This window comes from Sesamum indicum, linkage group LG4 (genome assembly GCF_026168435.1).
Source record: "Sesamum indicum cultivar Baizhima isolate 11 linkage group LG4, ASM2616843v1, whole genome shotgun sequence".
Taxonomy (NCBI): domain Eukaryota; kingdom Viridiplantae; phylum Streptophyta; class Magnoliopsida; order Lamiales; family Pedaliaceae; genus Sesamum; species Sesamum indicum.
Genome location: NC_142660.1, coordinates 1,130,030 through 1,156,034, shown reverse-complemented (window position 1 = coordinate 1,156,034; position 26,005 = coordinate 1,130,030). Strand labels below are relative to the sequence as shown.

General features: G+C 36.0%; 1 protein-coding gene across 10 annotated transcripts; it reads right to left on the bottom strand.

The window, feature by feature from the left end:
• Window positions 1–1,092: 1,092 nt before the first annotated feature.
• Window positions 1,093–25,720, bottom strand: ABCA1 (ATP-binding cassette A1). 10 transcript variants are annotated; one of them, XM_088879491.1, is made up of 41 exons: window positions 25,419–25,718; window positions 24,323–24,402; window positions 23,787–23,958; window positions 22,842–22,924; window positions 21,953–22,169; window positions 20,474–20,697; window positions 20,288–20,348; window positions 20,084–20,185; window positions 19,044–19,276; window positions 18,846–18,960; window positions 18,684–18,773; window positions 18,308–18,528; window positions 18,103–18,215; window positions 16,732–16,838; window positions 14,612–14,674; window positions 14,074–14,160; window positions 13,756–13,854; window positions 13,499–13,683; window positions 13,201–13,255; window positions 13,044–13,115; window positions 12,111–12,818; window positions 11,848–12,026; window positions 10,588–10,798; window positions 10,137–10,220; window positions 9,459–9,548; window positions 9,003–9,044; window positions 8,806–8,902; window positions 7,377–7,504; window positions 7,195–7,299; window positions 6,495–6,641; window positions 5,910–6,167; window positions 5,695–5,830; window positions 4,061–4,140; window positions 3,833–3,940; window positions 3,264–3,414; window positions 2,339–2,475; window positions 2,172–2,246; window positions 1,802–2,099; window positions 1,576–1,709; window positions 1,414–1,472; window positions 1,093–1,335 (listed from the first exon to the last, which is right to left on the bottom strand). In XM_088879491.1, the coding sequence occupies exons 1-41, from the start codon at window positions 25,548–25,550 to the stop codon at window positions 1,254–1,256; spliced, it is 5,820 nt and encodes a 1,939-aa protein (XP_088735617.1). In that variant the 5' UTR covers window positions 25,551–25,718; the 3' UTR covers window positions 1,093–1,253. The 10 variants fall into 10 exon arrangements, with proteins under 10 accessions (XP_088735617.1, XP_088735615.1, XP_088735616.1 ...); XM_088879489.1 differs by having other exon boundaries at window positions 1,802–2,246; window positions 25,419–25,720; XM_088879490.1 differs by having other exon boundaries at window positions 1,802–2,246; window positions 20,084–20,170; window positions 25,419–25,720.
• Between the last annotated feature and the right edge of the window lie 285 nt (window positions 25,721–26,005).

Below are 26,005 nucleotides of genomic sequence, written 5' to 3'. Positions count from 1 at the left end.
GACATTTATCACCTTATGATGTCGCCTGGACCCAAAGTAGGTTGGCCTTTGCTACTTTTGGGTTCTTTGAAGATCCCTCAACATATGTTCATATTGTGGCTAGTGATCTTGAAAAAGTTGGCCACTACGGACAAGCCGTGGTTGTTCCACCTTGGCAACTGTGTACTTTGTAATGAGGATATGGTGGAATCACATACCCACTTATTCTTCCGATGCAGATATAACAGACGTTGCACTAGCTCGGTCAGATAGCTTACCCGGTTCCCTTGGCCCAATAGGGATTGGGCAAGGGATATTGATTGGGAGACGAGAAAATGGAGAGGGAAGCACATCATCAATGTCGCCTACCGTGCATTACTTGGCTCGTGCGTTTATCATATATGGAAGGAGCGGAATATGAGAAAATTCGAGCATGAGGAGAGACTGCCTTCTACATTGGCTAGGTTAATTGTAGAGGATATTCGGCACCGAATAATTAGCATTGAGTTAGCTAGTTCTATTAATACACGTGCATTATACAGACAATGGCGTATTCCTTGGCCTATTAAGGATAGTGCCTAGATGAGAGCGTTGTTGTATTATAATTTTACTCATTTATGAAGATTACATTTTTCCAAAAAAAATAATATCTCTAACAAAGTTGACCGATTTAATGTTTTAATGACTTCATATATTTTTATCTTTTAGAAAAAGAAAAGGTAAGGACTATATATATGTGATACTCAAACTCTTATAATATGAAGTGTACACAAATATGATTATATATAAAAATAGACAATAGAAACAAAATATTCAGATTTAGATTAGCTTATGACCATGAGAATTGAGATGTACTTACAAACTAATTACATGTATTAGTACTTAGAAACTAATAGAGAATATAAATAAAAATGCCAATTTCAATTGTTACGTGAAAATATTGAGAATACTATTTGTCATGCCACGTCAACAAAACGTAGGTCAATATGCTGACATGACATGATCTATACTATTCGGTGTTTTCATTGCAAATCCATATAAAAATGCTTGTAAAAATTAGTCGACTTCTTGTTATAATCACTCACTCACATAAAGAAATTATAAGTTAAAGGATTCAACTCAAAGAGAGACATCACTTAAACTGCTTGTATCGTACATATATTTTTAACATATGTACAGCTCTACTGTTTACGGTCACAAAATTGTCATAGTTTGCAAGGGGGAGTTAAAAATTTAGAAGTACCTTTCTCCAGATACAGTGTCATGGTTTTACCTCATGAGTTAGTTGCAAAATGGTTGAAAATGGTTTCTAGTGTCGATTGGCTGATGCTATACTCTGATATACCGAGTGCATTTCTGCAGAAGGTAAGTTTTAGAATGCGTTGATTGTGATGATCCAAGGAAGCAAGAAAAAGCAAAATACTTTTATCGTACCTGTTCCTTTCCATATGTCCAAAAACATCAGCAAGTGAGAGGTCTTCAGCATACGGCAGCTGCAAATATACAGGGTTGTATAAATTCATTCCCCTTCATAGTAATATTGTACAGAAGAAAAATGTCCGTTCTCAAAACATAATATACTCGACCGTGACAGACCTGATATTTGATGCTCAATCCATCACAGCTTTGATAAGTAGCACCAGGAAAGGAAGATTGAATGAATGAATCAATTGCCGAAAATTTTTCTTTGGTTAACCACCACTCTGAAAATACTGGCAGTGGGATACCACCTAAGAAATTATGATCCCAAACAATAATTAGATATTATTTCTCAAGCCCCATTATAGGATAACAATTGGTGAAGTGCAAGGAGTTGGCATACCATCTCGACGCAACTGCTCGGACAGCTGTTCACTAAAGACCCCACAAGAATCGCTAGCTGCAGATACAAGACTCTCCACTCTTTCAGCATTGCCGAACCATCGTCCAATTGCTACAATTATCTCCTTTGATAAGCTGATCTCTGCTGCTTTATCAGCTGCCAGCACATCAGTACCCCCTATGCAAACTTCGAGGTCGCTGAATATACTCCGTGTATGAGAAGGAAGGTCAAAGAATGTCTCCCGAATTGCTTGGCACGTAGAATTCAAGTCGAAAGAGCTTACTTCAGTAGGTTTAACCTGAAGGTGTAAAATTTTAAAATTATGAGCATGAAAATGTTGAAGCTTATGATAAGAGATACGGAAAAATACCTCAAGTTCCAGATGATTGCCAAATCTGTTTTTCAGATGCTGAGGACTCCCAATGCATCTTAGCTTGCCTCCAACCTATGAGAACATGAAATTTGAGAGAAGAGAAAAATAATACTTCTATATACCTCAAAGAAAATTACAGTCTAGGAAAATGTATAGAGAAATACCATTATACCAATCCTGGTGCAGAGAGCTTGAGCTTCATTCATGCTGTGGGTTGTTAGAATAACAGCAGTCTTTCCTTGTCTGGTTGATAAACGTGATATAACTTCCCACATGAATCTTTTCGCAATGGGATCCATTCCTGAAATATCATGACGTGTGCTGCTTCTTAAGTTTTTAATAATCATGTGAATGCAAAAATATGAAAGATCTACAAGGCATTCAAGAAGAGAGTGAAGAGAGCATTTACAACACCTTAAGGGTATTTATGTCAGCCCAGTTTTCACGGAAAAACCTACAGAATCCTATAACCACTTCTTCTATTCATGAAAGGTGTTGAAATGCCATAAGATAGATAATTTCACTAATTTGGTAAGCCATAGTTATTTTAACATCTCTCCTCTCTCTCTCTCTCTCACACACACACACACACACACACTGTGTGTCTCTAATTCCCTCTCCTGATAACTCTCCATATGTGTTATCCCTTCATACTACATTTCCTTGGTCTACACATAGTTTGAGATTAAAACCTATCTTTCTAAAGATACACGCAAGAACAAGTTTTTCCAGTAAGATGTATAAAATGGACGCCATCTCTATGGAGGTTTTATCTGTTTGTCACACATCAAGTACATAGGTAAAGGTTGTCACGTAACCCAATTCTAAGTTATCCTGATTAGGCTTCATTAAAGAACACCTGATTTTTCACTTTTCTTCTTTTGACATCTTCCTAGTTAAACTATGAAGCAAGTTTCCTTTAATTCCATTCTAGGTGTTGGCTGTTGGTGCCACATAACATAAAACAAAGAAACAAAATAGCTTATGCATGCATAGCACCCAAGTTCTGTCGAAGTCGTTTTGAGACATTTCCGCAATGTAAAAACCAAGATGGCGTAGAGAGGAAAGGCAAATCACAAAGATAAATACCAGTAGATGGTTCATCAAGAATGATGACCGGAGGATCCCCAATCATTGCAATTGCAACAGATAATTTACGTTTGTTTCCCCCACTTAATGCATATGCTGGCTTATCAGCATGTTTTAACAAGTCGAACTCAACTAACTTTTCCATGACAACCTGTATTCATCACAAGCATCAATCACTAACATTTAATATGTATATAAACTGCACAATGCATATCAAAATATATGTATCAATTAAGACAAGTTGCAAGGAGTTACAATCTTTTTTCTTATGGAGTATTGGGAAGGCTAATCTTCTATAGCTAAGCTTTTGACAACTGAGTCAGCAAAATTAAAATCGATAAAGAGATTTCACAAAGAAATAACTAAAGATGCTAATGGACAAAATGTTTATGAGTAGTTCTGCAGCAAAAACCACAGCTGTTGTAATGACAATGTATAAACCTAAGTTTGCACATTAAATCAATTAAGCACCAGGTAATCAGCATGCTGCAAAGCAGCTTCATGCTCTCACCTATGAAGAATTCACATTTGATGGAAACATTAAGAGGAAGTAACGCTCAAAGGCTTACACGTTCGAGCTGATACTCTTCCACTCCTTTTATTCTAGCGTAGAGATCAAGGTGTTCCCGGACCGTGACGAATTCAAGCAGAGCATCAAATTGAGGACAATATCCAATCTGAGAGGTAAAAGTTAATGAAAGATATCAATCAGATGATATTTACATAAACTCAGAAAAACAGACCTATTAGCCAGCCCAAAACAGAAATAGAGACGTATCAGGAAAAGCACTACATACATGGTGACGAGCAGCCTTCGGGTCTGATCTAATATCTCTACCAAAAATAAATGCAGTTCCAGCGCTGGGCCGTTCTTCTCCTGCACTCAACAATTAGATAAGGAAAACATCATAATTGGCAATTGTACATCATATAGATGAAATATATTTAATGTTTAGGTATGTTCAACATTTTTTAAAAATGAAAACAAACACAAGGGCCAAGGCAAACTAATAACGACGATACCTTATTTGATACTTAAACTCATATAAGCTCTGAAATGTACTATGACAAAGCAAAATATCTTCAAGAGATCCTCCTCAATGACATCCATTGGTGGCAACATGACTATGGGAGAAGTTAGCAGATATGATATCATTTGTATATAGCTCCTAGGATTGTTATGTTTGGTAGGTTAATTGTTGATCTGCAAGTCCAATCTCCTCCGATAAATACAACTTAGTTTCCATTCTCCAATACTGACATCGTATTCGAGCATGTTGAGAGAAAAATAGATATATAAAAAAAATACATATTATATATTTGTTTATTATTAAAAAAATGGAAAATAAGAGAGAGGGGAAAAAGGAGAGTGAGGAAACAATGTACAAGACCCAAGTGCTCGACTCCAACAATAGCCACCCAAGATCCACCAAGAAACAAACACCCACCTACTTGCTGCTAGTGTCCACTCTGCGTTCGATCACATGTTCTCCTTTTGCCACCACAAGCAACTGCACATTGTAGTTACGCAGCTGCGCTCAGCCATTGTCTCACAACTGGCATCTTTCTTCTGGGCATTTGACTAGCAACTAATGCTCACCTCCGACCGGTCACACCCCGTCGCGTGCTACAACTCCCATCTCCAGCCTCTGAACATGACTAAGTTCCTTTGGCTCCCTTTTTCATTCTCGTTACTATGGTTTGGGTGTTTTTTCTGTCTAAAATGCTGTGCCGACAAGAAGCGTTGTGATTGTGTGGGTTGGCTATATCTTATTGATGTTTTTGTCCTGGGACATTTTTTCCTCTACTGTCTATCTAAATCCCTTTTACAATGGCATCCAATTCTGACCATAAAGGTACTCTGCATACAACTGTGAAATGAACTGGCAAGACTTTTAAATTGTTTCTTAGTTCTCAAAACAAGCTTGTCCATATTTTGTCTAGTCCCCCAAACTAGAAAATCTCAAAGGGAGCAATTTCTGATGGCCAAATTTTCCCCTGGTCTTGGTGTTATTTAACCAGCTCGCAACTATTTCGCCTACTAGAGAAATACTGACACCACCTTGTCTAATGCCCTAATCTATCCTCGATGTTGGTGCTAGGTCTTTTGAGCCTTCATCAGAACCAGCCCTAAGTCTTCTCTTTGTTCTCTCTTTCTTTTTCTTTTTTAAAAAAGGAACATATAAATAAATATATAAAATTTCCTTTCTCACTCATTTTTTTCTGAACCTGCTCTTATACTATGTAAAAAGTAGAAAGGCTGTTAGAATATTTGGGATTTGCGAATATCTTTTCTTATTTGTTTTGGATAGGCATCTTTGATTGTTAAGACTTGTATGGCATGGATTAGTCACTCTTTTCTGGTAAAATTACAAAGTACTCATCAAAGATGTGACAAATAAAGGCAGAAAAATATAACAGTCAGTTTTACCAGACAGCATAGATAGGGTGGTTGTTTTTCCTGCTCCATTGGTTCCTAGAAAACCAAAACACTCTCCTTCTTGTACTGAGAAAGTCAGTGAATGAACAGCAATTTTGGAACCATGCTGCTTCGCTCCTGGATACACCTGAAACCAGAAACATATAACTTAGAAATGACTAAATCAAAATTTAACCACACTGTTGAATATTGAATGTGCTGAGTACCTTTCGAAGATTACGAAGGTAAATAATTGCATTACGAACTCCACCTGATAGTACCCTATTTCTTTCTGCTTTTACATCAATGTCCTCAAAATCACAATTTTCTTCTGAGGATGATTCAAGAAGAGGTTCTAAAGAGCTACTGGATGCTGCATAAACTTTTTTTCTTATACTCTTCCACAAGTCCGAGGCTGTTGCAAAATTTATCTTGTGCTGAAGCAGGACTTCAAGTCCAAGTGTCAAGACAAAGTAAATGATGCCCTACACATTACAAAGCAGTTATTCTCAAAGTGCTACTTGAATTTACGACTAATGTATATGGAAGATTATGTCATAGGATGACTGACTACAGAAACATGTTCCCTTGCAGAACATGCAGGAAAGTCATGGAAGCAATAATATCCGAAAAATTACAAAGAAACCACTTAACAGTAAGGAAAATTAAATACTACAGAACCAATATAAATTAAAACCTTAAAAAGGAGCTATGGCGGTATCTGATACTTTTTATGCAATAAAGAAAGAAAAAGTGGCAACTAAACCCAAATCCCTGCGAAGTTGAACCACATCATGAGATTAGAGAAGCACCTCTGCACCCAAATAAGATATAGAGGCACCAGTGACGTTCCAGTCAAAAACACTATCACCAGATCCCTTTTTCATCCCCTGTCGCAGAAGAGCTAATGAAGCTAATCCATCAGCAAAGCAAAACCCTGGCGACAATCTGAAGAAATTCTGAAAGAAAATATCATTTCTTAGATGATTGTGATAATCCATTCCTCATGCAACATAGTATATGCAAGAAAACGTTTGAAAGTAAAACCTTCACATGTAACAAGGGCATATGATTGATCACCATAATGATTATACCACTATCCCCTACACACATCTAATTACACAAACATGACATAATTTAACTTAAGTTGCACTAACCAGATTTTTCCACAAGCAAGGCATCTAAAACAGTTTTATGTCACATCTGAATCCAAAGAAAGACATAAAGCATAGATATATGAAGTATTAAGTCTTTTTCCTATTTGAGAAGAGCATGCAAAAATGATCACCTTATACAAGTAAAATTTGGTCCCAATGTAACTTGAAAAGCATGCAGATATCAACAATTCAGCTCTAATAGGGGGTAATGCAGACACCAAAATTTTAAAAACAAAATCAATCCAAAATATTTGTTAACCAAAAGGCAAACCATACATATCATTTTTCAACCACTTAAATGAATAATGTATCACTGCTGGCAACATAATTATTTAAAAGGAGAAAAAAATCCAACCTTTAGAAGAGAATTGGCTCGTGCAGTTGACTCTATAAGCCCCATTATAAAAGATATAACCATAAGAACGAGACCAGTGAAAAAATGTACCAAGAGGACAACATTCTGCAGGCATATATAAAAAATTTCAGCAATTGAATGAAGTAAAAATCCCGGATACAAATGAAGTGTGGAATCAATACCTGTGCCATGCTATGTTCAGAAAAGAAAAAAGTGAGGCAATAAGTCGATGATGCTATGGAAAGTCCATATCCCATGAACATAAGGACGGTCGAGAAGAAAGAGTCCCTTCCAATGAATTGATCCAGCCCTTCATAAATGGATTTCAAGAAAGTTATGGATCATCAGAATGATCTAACTAAGAGGTTTAAATTTAGAAACTGACAACTTGAATCACGGGAAATTTTATTCATGTGGCCTTCATCACCTTCCATCACAAAAACTTCATCACCTTTCATCACAGAAACTGAACATACAAATTCTATTCTTCCGTGAAAATGTTTCATTAAAAAATTACATTCCCCTGGTTTGGTGTAATTACACATAAACCCCCGTGGTTTGGAAAATTACATCTAGCACACCTGAAGTTTGCTTCCGTCTAACAAATAAGTCACCCGTTAATCAAAACTTACTGAATTTGTCGATATTAACAAAAAATAAAAAATTGAATGAAAAGTGATATATACTCTTGATTGACTTATTGCACGTCAAACAATTTTTTTTTTACTAACCTACCCTTATAACGGTGAGTACCTTGTCACATACTTTAACGCGTGAAAACATACAAGGGTAATTTGATGATGAAAAAGATTTAGGGTTAATTGCACATTGCCATCTGAACTATGATCCCTTTTTTTCCACACTTTGCCCACTAAACTTTTTTTTATGTCAACTTATCATCTCAACTTTACAAAAATTTGCATTTTGCCATTTATAATTGTTTTTCAACCAAGTTTTTTATCGAAAAAAAGTCGCATGCAGTGCACATACAATATCTAAGGGTTATCTGATAAGATATTTTTCCGGTCATATATGGCAAAGTGCAAAATTTTGCAAAGTTGAGAAACGTCACGACGATGGCAAAGTGAAAAAACGGGCATAGTTCGAATGGCAAAATATAATTTACCCAAAGATTTATTTGACCTTCAATCAATAAGTCAGTAATAAATCAATCGGCGAATTAATTCGCCTAACAGAGGAACAACTTATTTGTTAGACGGAAGCAAACCTGTAATATGGCAAAGTGCAAAATTTCGCAAAGTTGAGAAACGTCACAACGATGGCAAAGTGAAAAAACGGGCATAGTTCGGATGGCAAAATATAATTTACCCAAAAATTTATTTGACCTTCAATAAGTCAGTAACAAATCAATCGGCGAACTAATTAGTTCGCCTAACAGAGGAACAACTTATTTGTTAGACGGAAGCAAACCTCAGGGGTGCTATATGTAATTTCTCAAACCAAAGGGGATGTGCGAGTAATTATACCAAACCTCAAGGGAAGCGGAGTGTATCTGTGACTTTCAACATATGTAAGTAAACAAAATCACGTAACAAAGTATATTATCACTACAATATAACCCATGAAAAGGCACAAAGTCCAAGAACATACCAAATGCGCAAAAGAGGAAGATCGCGAAAGATGAAGGAAATAGAAAGCTGATGAAGTCCCAAAGGTATGTGGAAGCCCAATATGAGAGCAAAGACACCTAAAAAGGGATAATAAACAGCAAACAGAGTGTCAATTCAGACTTCAGAGAACCTTGAAAGAACTAAAGAAGCTGACATTTTTAAGGAAAATTACCATACCCCACTTATAAGTTGCTGGTGCTTGGCTTTTACTTCACGTTCCTGCATCAAAACTGATAAAATGAACATACTACAATGAACATAGTCTATAATCAGACAAGAAATTATAAGAGCATATTCTGCCCAACACTTCTTTTCTGAATATATTCTTATATTCTGCCACCATTAAGATGTAGGTATATCCAGTATGATGCTCGCTCTTATATTAAGTCCAACATTTCCCTCATCACTTTCTTTCTATTAAGTCCAAAACTCCACGAAGCAATATAAACTTACTCTTCTGTCCATGACCACAATCAGTGAAAAAATTTCATTAGTGTTTCCCTAATCTGTCTCCTACAAACATGACATCCCATTTTCAGGCACTTGAATCAAAATAAATTCTTATTTCTAATATGTAAATCCAGACCACGCAACAACAATTAAAATAATAAGCTAACTTTTACAACGTGAAACCTTGATTTGCACTAAGATCTTGGATAGTCGCCCACATATCATGCTTATCACCATCGATTTCCTATTATTTTCAGATTTAAGAGCATGACCCTGAACAATATGAACATTCAAGGTTTTACTAGAAACTTCCAGTTGATAACAGGCTAGTTGAAAGAAGAAGATGCAAGTAGTCAAAAGAGAAGCTTTCACTGTTGTGTTACATTACTGAGAATTTTGAACTAAGGTGAGAAGACGTTTGAAAATTCAATTATTTGTAATGTTACCATGTATTGGTTAATAATGAAAAACAATATTAGAATGAGTTTTTTTTGCTAAAAATATAAATATTTAGCAAGACAAAAATTTGAAACAATTAACAACAAATTCTAATAAATTAGGGAGCCTGGAAAATTAGTGCATCAGATGTGAGCTAACTATACCTTATCCTCTCAGTGGAATGATTGGTTTTCCAAAAATATGAAAGCACCAAGTCAAAACAGGAAGCAGTAAAAACATAATTGCAACTTACACCTACATAAAAGAGTTGCAAAAATGTTGTTCTCTAAATCATAGGTGAAAGAAACAGATAATGGTTATTCATTAATATTGCTTGTAAAATATTCACACACACACACAAAAAAAAAAAAAAAATTCAGTATAGAGATTGTGTTCCAATTATAGAGAAACTTAAACTTTTACCTTCACAATAGCCACAGCAAATGAAGCAGGAATGAATGAGAAAGCAATAGTAACAACAACAGCAACTTCAAAGGCATCAAGATCCTGCACATAATTATCGGAAGCATTAAACCTAATACAAAAATTATATGTAGCAGCTCAACAGACAGTCACAGAAAGAACAAACATCTATTAGACGAGCATTATAGGGTACAGCATATACAGCCACGTTGAACCGTAATTTTATGAGTTTTTTCTTTTTGGCCACAGCAGATATTAAAGTTCAAATTTTGTATGGAAACCGTAATGATATTGAAAGGACTAAATCTTAAAAGTTGAATTAATTGGTTATCATGTCCCAAGCAAAAGCATCAAAATCAATTCAACACTGAGTTGATTTCGTCATTCAAAATGAAACTTATCCTAAAATGCAAAACATGGAATTTGTTTACTTAACGAATTCCAAACATACATGGCGTTGCTGGAGCTGACTCTTTGTCATTGGCAATGGGTGATTACGTGTTTGAATAGTCATATTCTCATTAAGAGTCGCGAGCCTGAGTATCGCTGAGTTTATCAAATTAATATAGGTCGGAGCAGCATGCTGACAAGAACTGTTGTGAAGAACAGTATAACCGAGGCTCCCGTCTTCACTTTGTGCATCCATAACTACTGCTCCATATCTGTACACGAGAAGCATAAGAAATAGTAAAAACAAAGTACATATGCAAATAGGCAGTAAATATAAAACTGCAAGGATAGTACAACAGATGGCTAACCAAAAATTAACAAGTAGCACCCTTCAACAAAGTTCTTCACTACATAGCTGGCCACAAACCAAGACGTAACTTTTTTTAATTAATTTCAATCTACAAATAAGGAATCAATTTTGGATGGAGTAATGATAAAGTGCACAAACCTCCGAGCATTTTATGCATTTGAAATTGACCAGGCATTCCGTACCTGGCTTAGCTAACCCCCAAATAAGAATTAAAGAAATAAAACTTCAGCAGGTCAGTCTTATCCTATCAAAACTCAGTTGAATCCCTATCAACTTAAAAGAAAAAGAAAATTTTCAAAAAAAAAAGTAAAAACATAAGAACTATATAAAGAATTGTTAACCAAAGCTATTTGTATAACTATGAAAAGTTGCTCCATAGAAATATGTTATCACAATCTCTAGTCAATTCTAGTTAGGGAACACTGTTTATCTACAATATTTTTTGTAAAGACTTGTATACAACACAATAATGAGGTTTAAAGCAAGATTATTTGCAGAGGAGACAATTTTGCTTGCAAAGCTAAGTTATCTGAAAAACTCAAATTCGGCAAACTAGAAGACAGAACAGAATGGAACTCATGCTGTTCTCAGACAACAATCTCAATAAGCATCACAAAAAGAGCACACTAGATAAGACCTACTACTCAGCTTTCTTTGTCACACAAATGAACAAAGAAAAGAGAAAAAACAAAGGACGGGCAACTCCTGTTGCATCTATGTCTCTTTAGATGACTGCTTGGCCCCCATGTGGTCCACAATATATTTTGTAGTAAGGAGTTCCAAGGTCAATATCATTGAAACAGATCCGGAATCCCTTGATAATAAAATGACATCAAGCAACTTGTATGGGAACCCATAATAGTTTAAAGACATTTTTTATTCCTGAAATTAATGTCAAAAACAAGGTTGGAACATGAAATAAGAACTGAAAAGCGATGAAATATAAAGTACCTTGACTGATAGGATTCATTATAGCTAGACATCAGATATTCACTCATTGAAAGTAAAATGGGACCCAAAGATGGCCCTGCAGCTTCGATAGCATCATCCAATGCCCTCCTTGGATCAGGAAATCTGTATGTACTTTGTCTAAATCTTTGAATCCAGCCTCCATGTACATGCTCGGAAACCTGTGGAATGTGCAAAACAATTGATAGAGTAATCTTTCTGTATATACAAACAAAACATAGTAAGAAAATAGGAACTTCAGAAACCTCTTTGGCAATTTCTAAGGATAAGTCAAAAGGAATTGGTCCACCACCACCTCCACCAGTTAATAGAGGATTAAAGTGAGAAGTTGTAAAGGTCACTGATTGCTGGTCAGGATGTGGCTTTAGCTTGATCATAAGAAGACCCAACAGCAAGAAGATGGCAGGAATTAGCAGCTGAAAAATAATCGTCTTTTGATCTCGCCGAGCTGAGACTGCTCTCTTTATCAGTAAAGCTTTTGAGTGTTTCCAGAAAGTTGACCTCGAAAGTATACAAGCGCAACAACACTGCATACTGAGGAACTTTATGACATGCAGTGTCGTCACCAAAAATAAACTACTAGCTTTCCCCATTATGGAGAATATAAAACCAATAACTTCAATATAATTTTTACAGACTTTTGAGCAAAAGATTCTTTCTGAAGCATTATTTTGGCTCTGTTGATTGACATCCAAATTAGGTGCGGTTAGAGGCTTCTCCTCAATAACATAGTCAGTTCCATCAAAATCACCTCCAGCGACTCTAAGGAATACCTCCTCCAGAGTTGTGACAGAAATACCATAACTCTCGATGCCAAGAAATGTACTGTCCCCACAGTCTGGAGTCTCAAAGTTAAGATTTGACCTTTGCATGCAACGCTCTATTTCCCGAAACATGCTCTCAAAGGATGATGAGGATGCAATAGGGAGCTTGAAGGAAATCTCATTACCAACCTGCAAAGGTACAAGAAAGGCCAGGTGACTATTTGAGAAATGCCATAATCATCATGGATATATGCATTGTTCAGAAGTAGTATGCTTTTATTTCCAAAAGTGCATGTAATGAGAATTTTGTAACATTGATAATAAAAACAGCCCCCATCGCCGATCAGGTAAAAATGGAGAAAGTGCTCTTGTTGGATGACTGAATAACATAGGGTCTAAATGTTAGAAGAATACCTCGCTCACGCATGTTGCGGATGGGATGTGACTGTAAACAATATCAGCTACTGCTGAAGCATTTGGTGTAGCCTGAAGACGAATAAATCACCATGAGAGAATATTAAAAGTCCAAAAAATAACTCTAACAACATAAGCAAAGTGAGATGTTGCATACCTTTACGAGAGTAAGAGTATAACCAACACCATATTGCTGCTTTAAGAAAAAGGAACTGTTGAAAAATAGACAAGACTATAAGATTGCATGAAATAAAGCCAGCTCTTGTGCATCATTATTCTGCTTTGGATATCAAACTTCCATCCAATGCAGCTCTTCCTTCCCTCCTAGTTTTTTCCCTCTCTTTTTCTTTAATGGGGAATGTTATATGTTTTTCTTCTTCTAGCAAAAGTTCTACATGTGTAAATTATCCCTGAAATTAGTCATAGAAACAATATAAAATTTGAGTAGCAAGAACCTTCCACAGCATTTAATAGAGCCATTAGCCATGATAGCTATCCGATCTCCTAGAGCATCTGCCTCATCCATGGAGTGAGTAGTCAGTAGTATTATCCTTCCCTTTTTTATTCTTTTGATTAACTGCCATGTCAACCGCATCGAGTATGGATCCATTCCACTTGTGGGTTCATCAAGGATGATAACCTGTATTACTTAAGAACACATTTTAGCATCAATAATGAAAATCAGCGGATATTGTTCAAAACTCATACAAACCTTGCTGTTTCCTATGAGTGCAATTCCTAGAGATAACTTCCTCCTCATACCTCCAGAAAGAGCCCTTACAAAAGTATTTAGTTTGTCCGCCAAACCCACCTAATTAAAGATTATTTGCACAAAGTATCTCTCAGCAGTAATCAGCAACACATAAAAACTAAATACAGCTTTTACAATCAAGAAATATAAGTTTAATCTGATGTAAATAATAGATGAAGAAAAGAGATGTAGAAAAACAGCAGGTAAGCAGGTTCTTCAACACTATAGAACAACAGTTCCGAATAAGTTGCATTAGCCGTCCCAGTGAAAGAAACTTACTTCTTCAGCCATTTCAGTTGCAACATTCTCCAAACAATCTTCATTCACTCCCTTTATATTAGCAAATATTTCTAAATGCTCCTTCACCTGAGAAAAGCAAACGCCAACATTCTTCTCAATTCAGACAGTAGTTCAAAAAGAATGGAAAGAAGTACGCTTTTTTATTTCTCCAAGATTGAAATAAAAATTCAAAGAGACCATTCAGAAAACAATGTTGCAGAGTTTGATTAGTTTCAATTCTGGGGACTCCAATCACAGATAGTATTCAACTTTCGGTTGTACTAGGAACAACAAGATGGATTTATGATGTGTCTGTCATATCTACATACTACAAACAAGAATTATGTGACCTCAATGATTATAGAAAATTATAACGGAGGATGCTAAAAGTTGACAATGTCAAAAAAACGAACATAAATTCTGCAAAAATGATACATGAAGCTAAGAGCATTGAATTTGCTTAAGCATAAAAAAGAAACTGGAAATGATAAAGTAAATGAAAAGAAAATTGGCAAAGATAAGAAGAGAATTGTCTTACAGTCAACTCAGGAAAAAGAATATCATATTGCGGACAAACACCCAAACTTTGGCGAATTTCATCCTGCAAAACCAACAAACCGTAGTATCCAACTTAACAAAATAATAGTACTGTGTGCCATTGAAATAAATTCTGGATATCCCTACTGATGTTATGATGTTGTAAACTGAGATTGTCAGTAAAGGCATTTAGTAAAATGAAAGACCATTACCAATCATGATACAGAATACCCAAAACATTCAGGTAACAGTAAACCATAAAGAACAATAGTTTTACTTCCAGAACCAGAGCAAAATCTGGATACATAACCTGTTTCCCAAAAGGCAGAGGTGAGGCTAAAGAGATGGTTTATTGTCCATCAGTTTTTCTTGATCTAAAAGATCATCAAGCCAAGCACTACTGGGTTGAGTAATAAGTCAGTATAAGCAATGCCTCATACCCAGCCACAACCTTTCAGATCCTAATTGAGGGGAACTGAAATACTCAGAACTAGAGATGAAAATCTGGTTTCCCCTTGCATAAGAACAGCACTTGTGAACAAACTATGAAAATATCAGAAGAAAAATTCAAAACTTCATGAACTGAAAAACTAGAAGGAAACAATTAACAGGATATTTTACCTCCAAAGACTGCTGACAAAGCAAGTTAGCAAGACTATGCCGAGGGTGTGGGAGGGTAGGTCCTAGTAGAGAGTGGACTGAGACAAGTACAGAGTTTGACAAGTATTCACAGGTTTCTCAGGCTATAGAAGTGTTGTAGCATCTGATCAGAGTCATCAGACACCACATTAGTACATTAACATGTCAAATGCAGATGGATACCATTCTGAAAATGAGGACCCCGTGGATATAGAGGGCTGGACTCTAGCTATTTCGTATTCTCTTCCAAATTTTCAGGAGATTTAAGCTCTTTCTCATAAGCTTAGCACAAATGAGTTTCAAAGAACAACGGGCCTCACATTTTGCATCGATTGGAATCAATTATTTCATGCGGCTTCATGCTGACCAATTTGGATCAGCAATAAAATAGTGAGCACCGCTAGGGAACATAATCAATACCAAGGAGAACATAATGGACAGATTGATCATTCTGATCCTAGTCCTTTGATGAAACCAGTCAAATATGTTAAAGCATCACTCTAATGAATAAAATAATAACCACCAGTCATTGTTCTATACTTTTCAAGAGCTCTAGCCTGTGCAGCAGCAACATCAACATTAATCTGAAGAACATAGATCCAACTATCAACCCTTTCCGCACCACATATAGTTCCAGGTGCTAGCTACAGAACACTGATCGACTGACAACTAAAATTGTCAATGCGACTCAAATTCACTTCTGGTATGGCTACTTAAAAGTTCCTCAAATAACATTTTTCTAATACAGCATTAAGAATTAACTACTGAAATTAGGCCGTTAATGCAAAGAGGTCGTAATTATAAATATATATGTATGCATTGCATACAACTAGCTTCAGCAGGGATTAGAAAGGAGGGAAAGGAGAAGGGAAACAAAAGAAGAGGACTTTCTTCTAGTTAGTGGTCTGAAAGGGTACAGCAACAGAAAAGGTAAGGATCGCGGTTTATCCCAGGCTAACGCATTAACAAAGGAATTGGGCAAGAGTTAGTAGTCCATGTAAGAGGATATTTAAGGCTTTAAGGACATTCAATAATCCTAATCAGCATTTTAACAAGTCCATATTCTGGTTTGGTTCATATTGGCTGCAAGAGAAACGTGAGATTTAATGTATATTGCCTCTAACTCCTCCAAAGGTGGAGGCTATTTTTATTCCTTCTAAAGTCTAGCACGAGGAATTCTTTTCCACAAGTAGGTGGAAGTGAGGCCCAAACCATGCTGAATGGCCATGTTATCCAAGAGGTTTTGTAGTGCAAATATCCTTCCTCCCAAAAGAGTTCTATGGAGCTAATGCTAGGATGCACTAACTCCTGCCCTTCATAACTGGAACATTTGACCCTTCTAGATCCTGAAATCATATTGACAACTTCTATTTCCAATCGTGGTAAAGATGCAAGGCCAGGAGAAATTGCTTCTATCAAGTTCCCAGTTGCTCATTCAATATATTGAATATAGCATACATAAAACAGAACCGACAATATTACCATGTCAGTCAAGATGTTCTTCCCAAAAACTAGTGCATCTCCAGAGGTAGGGCGAACAAGACCGACAAGCATGGACATTGTTGTGCTTTTACCAGCTCCATTATGTCCTGTGGGATATATAATTGAGATCAATCATCGTAACATGCAAATTACCATTGTAATAGAAATGAAATAAAAAAGTAAAGGACACATCCTTAACAATGAGGCTTTTGCATTCGTTAGTATGTTCTTGTATGGAAGTATAAAGTAATGATCGGCAAGAAGCCTTATGAACTGCAGCTATAAAGATTCTCTATGGCTTTGGCCTCTTAACTGCTAATATTTTGAGAGATATCCAAGTAATTTTCTTGTAAGGATGAGTAAGAAATCAAGTAATTTTCTTGGCTAGAAATATAAAAAGACAGGATTATCCAAGAGGAGGGTTTGACTTCACAATTCAGGGCATAAACGTTGATATATTAAGCAAATAACTGGGAGTTAAACATTTTGCAACCGGTCACAAAGGGAGGTGTAGTGGTATGTAAAGCCGGGACATTAAAGACATGCATAGTAGAAAATGATGAAGTAGGGACCATTAGAAACTTCAACGGCACTCTAGACCTGATGTGAAAATGGATGACTGAGAACCTAAAAGTGGTGTTTTGAGAAACTAAAGGACGATGCCTGTAGCTAAGGGACAAACAGTGCTATGAGAAAATGCTACCAAAAAAGGTAGTATATTATGTAAGATAAAAAGGCTGGAAGCAGAGATGAGTAAGAAAAAGACAGGAGAACTAGTCAAAGAATGAACTAAAGGTTTAACAATTACATCGACAGAAACCGAGAAATTAAGGCTTATGATTAGCTAACTTCGGAAACTAAAAATGAGATCTCAAAGGTGTTGACCGCACGAAATATTAGAACACAAAATCTTGGTTAAGGATGAGGGCTTTCTGAATGAGAGAAACAAATATCTGGATAAAAGAAGCTATTAACCTCAGAGAACAACCGTTATTACTCAGCAGCATTAGGGTAGTAAAGGCATTGGCAGGGCTTCAGGACCACAGATCTATCCCACTGAGATATAGTTACTTGACTGACTTAGGTTGAGTTTCTTGGTTGAACATGATCATTTATCTATAAAAACATGGATACTCTCGAAGATGGAGCTAATAGACAAGTATTAAGTTAAAAACTCAGACACAGAGTCAAAGAGCAATCGTGAGACCATAAGAACGATGGTTTCAAGGACCAACTTAGGTTTATGCCCACCCAAACAAACAAAGAATTCATCAAAGACAAGATATAATTGAAACAAGGAACCACAAGCCTACATATGAACCAGTTTAGTGGTAACAGTATGCCACAAAAAGCAAACAATAATGTGGTTACCCAAAAGAGCGAGAATTTGATTTTCATAGAGTGTCAGCTGTAAGGAATTGACAGCGCAGCACCTTGCCTTCTTAGAAGTGTACACCTTGTGCAAATTTCTAATCTGAATACATCTGGAGAACAAATTAACATAGAATGAGATGAATATATATCTTTTCCCGTTCTTTTGCATGCAAACTCAGGTACCAGTTGTAATATATCTTACCGTCCATCGAGTTCTTGTTGCTTCATTTCGAAGCTTATTGCTTCTACAGCTGGTTTATATACAGCTCTTTCAAGAAGAGGAGCATTTTCCTCAAGGTCGCCATAAATTAATTTACCAACTGAACTGGAAGAAAACTGTTCGCTTGAATGCTTTTTCCTCCAAAAGGGCTTAAAAAACATAGAACTCCAAGTTTCATGCACCCCATTTTCCTTATGGAGGACCTGATTTCATAGTAACAGATACAAGTTTAATATTATATCCAAACTAAAAGAGATCTACACTTCCCCAGAGCCAAGGAGATGAGAGTTCTCATTAAAATGCTGCGCAAAGCATTTTGGAATAAAAGATCAGTAAAATATAAGATGAGAAGATATACCTTATCTAAATATAGACCAATCACACAGTATAAGAAAGTGTCAAGCAACATCATCAAAAGACAGAACAGAAAGCAAACGCCAGAAGAATCCTGTAGTAACATTGAACTTGAGACTTCTTGAAACTGAAGATAAACATAGAACATAGTTTATGAAAAACATACCCGCCAGATGTTGCTCCATCGGAGTCCAACATGAGCACGTTCATAATCAGCAAAGTTAATGGACCCCAAGGCAAATGCTGTGGGTGAAAGAAGAGAAGCCATTACCTTGAATAGCCTACAAACATACAGAAACGAGATATTTTATAGACCATCAAAGACATTACCTACTCGTATTATAATTTACCATATAATACTTACATCGAAACAGACTCGTCATCCACAGAATAATAAGGGAAGAAGGATGCAAGAAAAGCAAGCGTCCCAACCGCTACTGCAGTTTTTGCTCGAGTGAAGAATGTAGAAATCAGAAATGATAGCATTATTGAGCTCAGTCCAAAGCAGAAGAAGTACACGAACACCAGGGATTTGTCACTGTACTTAAAAAGGGTTCCCATTGTGCAAAGAGTGATGATTCCAGAAGAGACAGCAAACTGCGCAAGTGAAAAAACACTTAGAAGAATTTCCTTTGCGACTCACTGTGAAAAGGCAAACAAGTGAAAAGGCTTCGTGAGATCGTAAGCCTGGAAGAGAAGCAATGGAAACAAACATGCTTCTATAAAGCCAAGACATCCCCAAATATGTGGAAAAAAATGATGGATTTGTGCAGGTTTATAAGGTGGATAAAGGGTACAATATGAAACACATAAATGTTTGAAAACCTATTCAAATCACCCAACAAATGCTCTTATATTTAGCTCAATCCTTTCCAAAGTTATCTGTAAACTGCTTACTTTCAACAGTCTAATTCCTGTAATGTAAAATTTCATGGTTGTGTAATTTCAGAAGAATGTGAAGGAATTAATAACTCCCTCGGCGGTTAACAGTATAGTTTAATTTCAGCCATTACAGTGAAACATAACAAATTTTCAGTACAATTAAGAGGCAGTTTAGTTGAAGATTTTGAAGGATTTCAAAAGCTTCACCATATTTGGTGCCAAATTCCAAAATATGACTGATCTACTTAAAAATGAGCTATAATCTTCGTCTCTCTTCAATACTCAAAATTTAACAGAAGCAGTTTATGTTATCAATTGCATTTTTGCACGTTAAGTCAGATATTATGCTATATGCATCTATAAACAACATACCAGCACATATATACTAATACAGACGTGAGTAGGCGAATATGTGCTGTGTTGTAGAATACAGTCAAAAAACTTCACCTTGAAGATTAAGAAAGAAAATGTACATGTGACATAATATAAATTTTAGTCACAATATATTTGTATAACTCAAACCTGCAGTGCATACGTTAGAAACCACGAGAGATAAAACATATTGTTTTTGAGACCCATCATATAAAGACCTTCCTTGATCTTCTGCTCCTGGTGCATCAGCAACTAAGAGCACTTAGTACAAAAAAAAAGATTCCAGGAGAACACGTAATTCCACTAAAATCTAGTTCAGAAATAATTGAGAAGAAAAAGAGGGTCATGTACTACCTTTTCAAAAACAGAATAACTAATCAGTCGAGAGATTGGATAGAGAAATCCCAGCAAGTAACTGTTCAGCAATGTGATAAAAAAGTTAAAACCATTTAGCTCCTGGAAGCACAAACTATTAGCCATCACAGATAGAAAATGCTGAAGAGCTAATGTCAAAGAAACAATGGCTATAAGAACACATACAGCACTCCCATGACTCTCTTGACAATGGACTGGAATTCATCATCTGTGTATTCACGAGTTGGAAATGGGGCAAGTCTTATGTTTGAAGGGCTAAACTGCATCCAGGGGATCTTGAGTTGTGTATGCAATGAAGTTGAGTCCACTGATGATAGAAGCTCGTTGGTGTCCGAGTGTGTCACTTGTTGTGCGGCAAATATAATAAATGAATCCATAACTTGCTGAAGCTGCAAGTGGAATTAAATAAATATGAGTAACAGCGTCAAAAGAGACAAGAAGTGTCAGCAAGTTCTACGTCCCGACTAAGAAACTTGAAAGGCATCCATCAATCTAGTTTCTTGAAGCCAAAATTTAAAGTGCATTATGGGACATTATTATTGTTAATATCATTCAATATACATAGAGCTGTGAAATTTTGTTTACTATTTGATGCCTAAATGACCTTTCCACTTGTCAACAATTAAAATTGGAGAAGGATAGTACCAGGTAGTCCATATAGCAAGAGCTTTGGTTAACCCAAAACCATGATAAAAACTACTACTTCAAAGCCAACAAGATGACACCGAAAAAGCAACTTCCACACAAGATTCTAGCCAAGTTACCCACTAAGCCTGATATCTCCATGCCACCAGTAATCTCTCTAGACATTGACAAAGGTCAACCAATTATTTAACAACCTGACGTCCAACCCTCCTGTCCAAACCAACTGGTAAAAAAAAAAGGAAAAGGAAAAGGAAAAGATACAGATAAAGAAAAGCCATCATTCATAGGCACGCATGGAACACCAATAATCAGGCAAATACATATCCTGCAAAACCTGTCTTTATATATATAATATAAAGATTTCTCTCACAGCAGTGATGTACAAATTTGTTAAGAAAAGAAGGAGCCAGTAAAACATTTGATCTTTCCGGTACCCCAATCAACGTTGTTAGAAATCAAGAAAATGTGCAATTTAAACAAATAACGAGATGATGTTCTCCTGAATTCTAGTATCTAAGTTGGGTAACTTTCTCCCCATCTGCAGTGGGGTCTTAATTTTACAATGATAAATACAAAACCACATCAGTTCTAGCCATTACCAACTTGAGTTTGTTTTCTTAAAGTGCACAAATTAGCACTAGATATTTCATCAGATATAGACATCATAAGAATCCATTACTTACGTTACACTGTCCACTAGATATCTTCAATGTAATTAAAAAAAAATGAAAGCATTTAAATCATGTTCAAACCACTGAATTCATTTGTCATTAAGTCCATCATGCTGAAGAACTAGAAAGGTAAAACCATTCCTGATTTTTGCAAGTGTGCTAAATGAAGGAATACAAGCTATAACCTGCTTTAACATGATATTGAGATTGCATCATATCCACAATATTGTACTAAAGAAGATTTTGAGCCATCTAGACAGTAATGCACATTGTGAATTGCGTAAAGCAAATAGTTCCTCAGAAAGTATAGAAGGATGTGAGTCCATACAGTTAAAAATCCACTGAAGCTGTACTGGAATATCGGTATTATGTTCACACCTAATTCCAGGTCATTGAGATAAGGGCCATTGGTGTCCATGATGGATTTAACATTGGGGAATCCTGAAAAAGCCCATGTGTGATTCAAGCGAATGCTATAGTCAAATAACCGAGGGCCTTGATTATGAAAGACAATTGCCCCTTTGATTTTCGGGTTCGTGTAATTCCTACAAACAGAAAAAGATAGTGTAAGTTCCCTTCTTTCCTTACTCCAGGACTTTACATAAACCAATTTCAGGATATTGTAAGCCAGTGTATAAGAAAAGAAAATTTGATCATGAAAAAGACGTCATCAAACTTTCGTCCATAGTAATCCCATATTGTAAAGGGTAGAGATTGAATACAGAGCGAGGAACTTCATTTGGCCCTCACTTTTAAAAGTGAAATTCAAAGACCTTCCTGAACACTGAAAAGGCAGTGAATACCACCCAGTGACTCGGCATCCATTGCTACCAATTTATTAATGCATCTAACAGTATATTCTCCAACGCATAAACAAAAAAGAGAAAAAAGAAGTCAAACACCTGCCCTTCCAATTCAAATTCCCATCACTCTCCAGCATTGTTGAGTCACTACTACTCTGAACCATCACCAATACCTCAAAACCAAGACCCTATTGCCTCGCAGAATATACCTATAGTTAAGTTAAATATCTAACAACTACAGGAAGAATGTCATTAGTGGACTACCATCAGCAAGCAACTCAAACAATACTTGTAGGCTAACCATTACATACAATTATAGTCACTTGTAGCAATGAGACACTGTTTTCTACATACTATTGCCCCATTGACTTGCACTAGAAAGAAAGCAAGAAAATGAAAGGAATCAAAACTCACTTCACTTTATCATAAGCACCATAAAGATTTGACTTCATGTATGTTTCAAGCTCTTCTTCATCTTTGTAAACTTTTGCAGCCATCTGGATTACATTGTAGTATAATCATTATTAGTAAGGAAAAGTAGAAAAAAAAGATATCTACATAGACAAAAGTAGAAACTAGCCAGAGGCATCTAAAAATATACCTCTTGTTTCTATATTTACGCAAACATTCATGTCAAACCAATTAATATAAAGACTAAAATAACAAAAATGCAATAAGAATTAGTACCAATACTTGCTCAGATGTCAAAGAAAATTAATGAGTAACTTCAATGGGTTTGGTTTCCTTTTTGGTTTTTTCTCCTCAAACGTCAATATGTTCTCAATTACCAGAAGCACTTACTCAAGGGACATTTCCTACAGATTTCAATGCAATGTTTGTTATGGAGATGGAAATTTGGGTGAACAGTATTTCTCAATTTATTTGCAGGTAAGGGAAAGGAACGACCAACTTTTGCATTTGGTCAAAACATAACCACGTTAAAAAGAAGCATGCAGGAATTGGTTATCATCTTTCAGATGATGTCTTTCAAAATAAGGCCCAGAGATTGGAGATTCAAATGAAATAATGTCCAGAAACAGTCCAGGAATGATGGCCAAGCAAAAACCACAGATAAGCCCAGAAAAATCTAGGGACATATGGAAGATGGGGCCAGTGGCATTACCATCTACTGCAGCTTCTTACCAGATGGGCTAAAGAAAGCTAAGCTTTCATTATAACCTAGCAAATATATATAAGGACACTAACACCAGCAGCGAACACCAGAAATGGCAAATTAATAGACCATAACCTAATAATTGACAAGTCATGAATTATATAACAGCAATATGAACAGCTTCATAGGTGAATATAACAAATAACATTACAATTGAGCATATGAAAGAAAGCATTGGCACGCACCTTCAGCAAAGGAAATTTTATAGACAGCACATTAATCATCATCCTTGTCTGACTTGTATCAGGTGCAAATGCTAAATACTCACGCTTGGCACATAATAATTCCAAAATTTGGTCAAAAGGTGCAGACTTGTCACTCTTTCCCACTTCCACAAGCATGTCTTTTCTAATATATCTGCAGCAGGGCTCCTTCATTCTCAGTAAAATTTAATATATCAATATTTTCCATTTACATTTAAGAACAGCCAGTGAAATGCATCTTGCATTCATATTTGATTGTTCTCTTTCAACCTCTACATATCAACTTTCAATTTGATAGTGAAGTAAGTCATACACAATTTGAACTGCAAGACAAAGTTTGATGTTTTTAAATCTTATATATATATGGAAATTGTTCATGCGCTGTTAACCACTTCATTTGCTTGGATGGCTCAATTTCTTTTAGCAAGAAACACAATAAAAAGGAAGTTTGAAGTAACAATGAGTGATAATTTCATATAGAACGTCCAAAAGATAACGAGGAAAAAGATAGAACATACGGCTGTGGAGGGTGTAGTTGTGTATCAACTCTTGTCCTTACGGCTATAAGCAACAACATAACAATAGTTGGAAGCAAAACCTGCCACATTGATATGAAAATAAATGAATAAATCAGTCTTGGTATACACCTAAACCAGCATTGAAGTGAGACGAGTGTAATTTTCCATAAACAACATGAAAAGGTTTAATTTGGTCAGTTCAGCAATCATATAATGATAAATAACTTAATCGAAACAAAGTCCAACAACAAAGAAGACAGAAAGAGAAAGACAAGCATAGAACACAAATAGGATTGTGGCTCTATACATGTATGTATACATCAGAAATATAATAACTTAATAATGCAATATCAAAATCCTATCCAATTGAATCCAACCAAAACCGTATTTGAGAAATAAAATTCAAATGATCTGAGTACCCAAATGATGATGAAATTTTCCAAGTATCTGACAGTCTTCAAATTTAGTAAAAACTGGCAATTGTTGATCAAGATTATATGGCAGTGTTGCGTAACTTAAGATACAAATTGAGAGCGAGGAACTTTTATGAGAACAGGAGAAAGTTTTACCTCGTCAATTAACGATCCAATTTGACAATAAAAGATGAAGAATCAACAAACAAATAAATTTATGCATACTTGTATTTCCAAGAAATCTCAAGATTCTTGATTTTAACAACACTAGCAATTCCAAAGTGGGTTTCCGACTTCAGGATTACCAATTTGAATACCCCAATTCATCAGATGAGAAAAGAAAACAGAATTCCAAGAATTTAACAACCAAATTAGACATGCAAAACCAAGAAACTGCGTATACTAGCACCAAATTTCAAGAACCTAAGAAGAACCAAATCCAAGAAAACATGCAAGATCAAGAAAACTGCGTACATGAGCACCAAATTTCAAGAAAACTAGAAAAATGAAATCCAAGAAACATGCAGAATCAAGAAGCAAACTCGTACATTAGCACCAAAATTCAAGAAAATTAAAACCCAAGAAACATGCAAAGACTAAGAAACTGCTTCTGTCGGAACAGTGAACGTATGCCCGTACGCAGTCACAAAAACAGTGTGCGGGAGTGTGCGAAAAGTAGAGACCTCGGCGCAGGTGACAAAGGGATGGCGAATCTTGAGAAGCCAGTTCTTGCGGAGCATGGCCTTCAACTGTCTCCTTGATGACCTCATACTTTCCCTCTCTTTCTCTTTCTCTTTCTCTTTTTTCTTCTCCATTAAAGACTCTCAGAGAATTTCTTCAGAGTCTCCCCACACACACACACACACGCACTGAAAAAGAGGTGAAGCAAGGACGGTCGGAGCCGGAGCCTTTATGAAAAATCCAAAAGACTTGCACATAAAGATATACTAATTAACCCGAAAAACAGAAGTGCAAAACTGTCGAAAGCGTGCTTAGGCGGCTCGCGACGTCACGATCAGTTTGCCGTTGAAAATTATAAAGGAAAGAGAGAAAAATGTGTTAATTTTAACGTTACAATTAGATAAAGTAATAATTACATTCCCCTCCCCAAGTTTTAGTATAATTATATATAAACCCCTATAGTTTGAAAAATTAAATTCAGCATCTCTAAAGTTTGCTTTCGAATAATAAATAAATTCCCCATTAGTCAAAATTCACTGAATTTGCTCATATTAACAAAAAAAATTAAATAAAAATTGATATTTACTTT

Excerpts from the sequence above, each read along its gene's own strand:
- ABCA1 (XM_088879489.1), bottom strand. The coding sequence starts at position 25,550 with ATGGAGAAGAAAAAAGAGAAAGAGAAAGAGAAAGAGAGGGAAAGTATG. Across the intron at positions 20,186-20,287 it reads GTTATTCTGTTTTTGAAAAG|TTGCTGATGCACCAGGAGCA; the intron begins GTAGTACATGAC and ends AAGTGCTCTTAG. Across the intron at positions 6,642-7,194 it reads GAGCCAATTCTCTTCTAAAG|AATTTCTTCAGATTGTCGCC; the intron begins GTTGGATTTTTT and ends ATTTTCTTTCAG.